This window comes from Temnothorax longispinosus, chromosome 5 (genome assembly GCF_030848805.1).
Source record: "Temnothorax longispinosus isolate EJ_2023e chromosome 5, Tlon_JGU_v1, whole genome shotgun sequence".
NCBI classification, from domain to species: Eukaryota; Metazoa; Arthropoda; class Insecta; order Hymenoptera; family Formicidae; genus Temnothorax; species Temnothorax longispinosus.
This window is the reverse complement of record NC_092362.1, coordinates 22,416,461-22,420,712: the sequence shown is the minus strand read 5'-3', so window position 1 is coordinate 22,420,712 and position 4,252 is coordinate 22,416,461. Positions and strand designations below refer to the sequence as shown.

At 36.7% G+C, this 4,252-nt stretch overlaps 1 protein-coding gene across 1 annotated transcript; it reads left to right on the top strand.

Moving 5' to 3' along the window:
* Nucleotides 1–264: 264 nt before the first annotated feature.
* Nucleotides 265–3,377, top strand: Ppt2 (palmitoyl-protein thioesterase 2). The gene is made up of 4 exons (XM_071778208.1): nucleotides 265–486; nucleotides 873–1,122; nucleotides 1,196–1,314; nucleotides 1,495–3,377. Exons 1-4 carry the CDS (start codon nucleotides 280–282, stop codon nucleotides 1,846–1,848), a joined length of 930 nt encoding a protein of 309 aa, XP_071634309.1. The 5' UTR covers nucleotides 265–279; the 3' UTR covers nucleotides 1,849–3,377.
* Nucleotides 3,378–4,252: the final 875 nt, after the last annotated feature.

The following is a 4,252-nucleotide window of genomic DNA, read 5'->3' as shown; positions in this document are numbered from 1 at the left end:
CCAATTTTAATTTAATGAAAAGGATATATTTAACGCGATAATATGTAATAATTAATAAAAATAATAAGATTTGTATAAAATAACATGTTTCATTATAGTTTATATGGACACTTGAAAGAAATGTTTATCTCTCAAACAATGTCGTCAAAAAAAGAGATAAGCTTTCAGCAAACAGGAATACAGTATCATTTATCGGTAACACTGACTACTTTCTTATCCACTTCATTTGAGAACGTCCTATCTCTTCATTTCACCATTTCACCGTAGCGCTGTAATGAAATGCATCAAAATCAGTCCGAGTTAGAGGTTAGAGGTCAGCTTTGTGCAGCATCGAAAAACATGATAAATTCTGTGATACGTATCTATCTATTGTTATTTTATTTATTACTATACAATGAAGCAAAATCATATCACGCTGTCGTTGTTATTCACGGGGTTCTCACTGGAAGTGACAGTATGGAACTCATTAGCAACAGAATTCAGGAGGTAGGCAGGATGGCATTGATTGCAGCGGAACAAAGGGACTTACAGACATCCCAACATCATTTGTTTCATTGCACAAATGTGGTGGATTGATTTTTACATTTTTTTTACTTTATTTTGACATTTTCTCGCATTAATTATTTTGCCCCTCTATTGATAATGTAACATGTTCTGTAGTATTATCATTTGTAAATAAAGAGATTTTATTGTAGCATGACCATTTTCATTGTTCAAATATGTTTTATGCAAACACAATACAATTATTTTAACGTTGGCTAAAATAAGCTTCTATAAAAAAAAAAATATGTGTCACTCATGATATGTATGTATGTGTGTGCGAATTAGTTAACATTTGATTTTTATATTAATATATACATGTATGTTCACAGATGCATCCTGGAACTCCAGTCTACAACACTGTTAGATTTGCAGGTTGGAGTAGCCTGGAACCAATGTGGGAACAGGTAGAGGAAATGGGCATGGATGTACTCTCCATAGGTGCTGCATTTCCTGAAGGAATTAATTTAATTGGTTATAGTCAGGGTGGTTTATTAGCTAGAGCCATATTGCAAAGATTTCCCATGCATAATGTCAGAAACTTTATTTCTCTGAGCTCGCCGCAAGCGGGGCAATATGGAAGTACGTAAAACTGTGATATCCAAATAGAGAAGGAGGCAACGATTTCACTCTAATCGTAAAATCCTGGTTTCAGCACGTTTCCTGCATTTAATTTTCCCAGATTTAGTTTGTGAAACTGCTTATGAACTCTTTTATTCACGACTTGGACAACACACCAGTATTGGAAATTACTGGAATGATCCTCATCACCAAGTTACTATCCTAACTTTAACCAATAGGCCTGTTAGAATAAAACAAATTATATGATGATATAAAATATTTTCTTTCATTCTAACTTATTGCACTAGTTAAGAAGTGCAACGAAAACGAACAGGCCTAATTTTACATAGTCTACATTCTGATATACATTAAATTTCCTTTTTTTTTTTTCAGGAATTGTATTATAAATACAGCAAGTTTCTGCCATATGTGAACAATGAAGTCGACGTTTTCAACAATTCCGACTATAAAACAGGTTTAACCAAGCTGAAACGTATGATACTCATTGGAGGACCAGACGATGGCGTTATCACTCCATGGCAAAGCAGTCACTTTGGATATTACGACAATAACAACACTGTGATAGACATGCGTGAAAGATCTATTTATAAAGATGATGTGATTGGTTTGAAAACGTTAGATAAACGGAGCAAGCTAAAGATCATCACAGTGCCCGGAATTCCTCATACCGAATGGCATAAAAATATCTCTATAGTAGATCAATTTCTGTTACCATATTTAGATTAAACTTAATGAAATATAAGTAAAATAAAATCGAAACTTGCCAAATATAATAGAGAATCTAAGAAATATATTATTTGAGTTGACAAATTTTTTTCTATGTGATATTGCATGACTAATTTTATACGAAACTTTACTCATGTGGGCGAGTTACTTTCCATGTATAAATGTATAACAATCTAAGTAATTATAATTTTATCTTTTTTAAATTTGCCCCTCGCATTTTATATTAAAGGAGATTGTAAATTTATGAGACACATCTGCATGACGTATCTACGCGCAAGCGCATGTATAACAGTAAGATTTTATACATATATATATAATTTAAGTGGACATATCAAGAGACACGGTAGTGTCTCGCGCCAAGTACACGCGGAGCGAGACCGACCGTGACTCTTTTACGCGACGCGACGGGTTGCGAGTACCCGAGATGTTGAGATCTCGATAACGAGTGAACGGATCAAGTTCTAAGTAGGCTTGATCGATAGCTTGGGGTCCAATTAGGGGGGGGTTTCTCTCATAATATTTCGCACACACACACACACATCGCCCACACCCACTCGCTCGCACATACACACCAGGCTGACCTAATTTTGAGGTCTAGCAGCGCCAAGTTTTTTGACAAGAAAAATTTATGTATTTTAATAAAATATTTTTATTTTTTGTACTGTTACCTCTGTAATTCTTTGGGATGCGATTAAATCTTTTAAAATACATATATAAACTTTGTATTTAAATACCTTGTATTCCCTTGTTGGGTTTAAATATTTTAATAAAATATTTGTATTTTGTACTGTTACCTCTGTGTAATTCTTCATGATTCAATTTTTTATTCTAATCGAAGAAAAGCAGTAGTAATATTATACCTCGAAAAAACCTAAGTAACAAGTGGTAGACGTAATCTTTGTATCTCGAAAAATACACTGAGAAAAAAAATTGTTAATCCCATGAAATATTTAGTTCGATACGTTCAACTAAACATTTTAATTAGTTAACTAAATATTAGTTGTTTCAACAATTTATTTCGTTTTTTTAATCAAGAATTAATTAATTCAACTAATGTTTAGTTAACTAACTAAAATGGTTAGTTGAACGTATCGGACTAAATATTTCTTGGGATTGACAAATTTTTTTTCTCAGTGTATGTTCTTTGTAATTGGCGCTGTAATTTAAAAAGAGATATCATTTCTTTTTTGTAATTGTAATATAATAGATCACTTGAAGCGCGACTCATTTTTTGATAAGGTAACGTAATTTTGTGATGTGTATCACTTGAGTAATAATTTTTTGGAAATAAAAATAATACTGCTTAGGTTTTTTCGAGATTTTTGGAGATACAAAGATTACGTCCACCACTTGTTACTTAGGTTTTTTCGAGGTATAATACTACTACTTTGTTTTTTTTCGAGGTGAAGATACTACTGTTTAGGTTTTTTCGAGATTTTTCAAGATACAAAAATTTCGTCTACCACTTGTTACTTAGATTTTTTTAAGGTATAATACTACCACTGTTTTTTTTTTTTTCGAGGTAACAACATATACACTACTATGCGTGTACTTGGCGCCTTTCTTTACCTTTTTTTTAAAAAAGGTAATTTTGTACTGTTAATTTTACGACGTTGTTGCAAAATAGTCGAAATGTTTCTTGACCTTTCTCGCTTAATAGAAATGTAATTGCTAAAAGGAATTAAAAATTATTCTCTACCTTTTTTTTTTTTTTTTTTTTAACGTGGTGGAAATCTTCGAAAGACTCCCCCGCCCTGGTGTAGGGAGGGGGAGTGTCGGATTCTACGCGCACGCGTACCACCGTTACGAAGGGCGCTTCAGAGGACCGAAATCCCCTGAGCCTCCCTCAGCGTGGCATCGCGCGCCCATAGCCTACCGACTAAAACCACCACGAGCGACCCTGATCTAACTTTCTAAGGGTGGTGGGTGTCGATCCGCAGACACACGCACCGCGCGACTCTACGCCCTATAATCCACCCGTAATCTCGCAGGGTTGGGTGGGTGTCGATCCGCAGACACACGCACCGCGCGACTCTACGCCCTATAATCCACCCGTAATCTCGCAGGGTTGGGTGGGTGTCGATCCGCAGACACACGCACCGCGCGAATCTACGCCCTATAATCCACCCGTAATCTCGCAGGGTTGGGTGGGTGTCGATCCGCAGACACACGCACCGCGCGAATCTACGCCCTATAATCCACCCGTAATCTCGCAGGGTTGGGTGGGTGTCGATCCGCAGACACACGCACCGCGCCGAATCTACGCCCTATAATCCACCCGTAATCTCGCAGGGTTGGGTGGGTGTCGATCCGCAGACACACGCACCGCGCCGAATCTACGCCCTATAATCCACCCGTAATCTCGCAGGGTTGGGTGGGTGTCGATCCGCAGACACACGCACCG

Excerpts from the sequence above, each read along its gene's own strand:
- Ppt2 (XM_071778208.1), top strand. The coding sequence starts at position 280 with ATGCATCAAAATCAGTCCGAGTTAGAGGTTAGAGGTCAGCTTTGTGCA. Across the intron at positions 487-872 it reads TTAGCAACAGAATTCAGGAG|ATGCATCCTGGAACTCCAGT; the intron begins GTAGGCAGGATG and ends GTATGTTCACAG. Across the intron at positions 1,123-1,195 it reads GCAAGCGGGGCAATATGGAA|CACGTTTCCTGCATTTAATT; the intron begins GTACGTAAAACT and ends TCCTGGTTTCAG.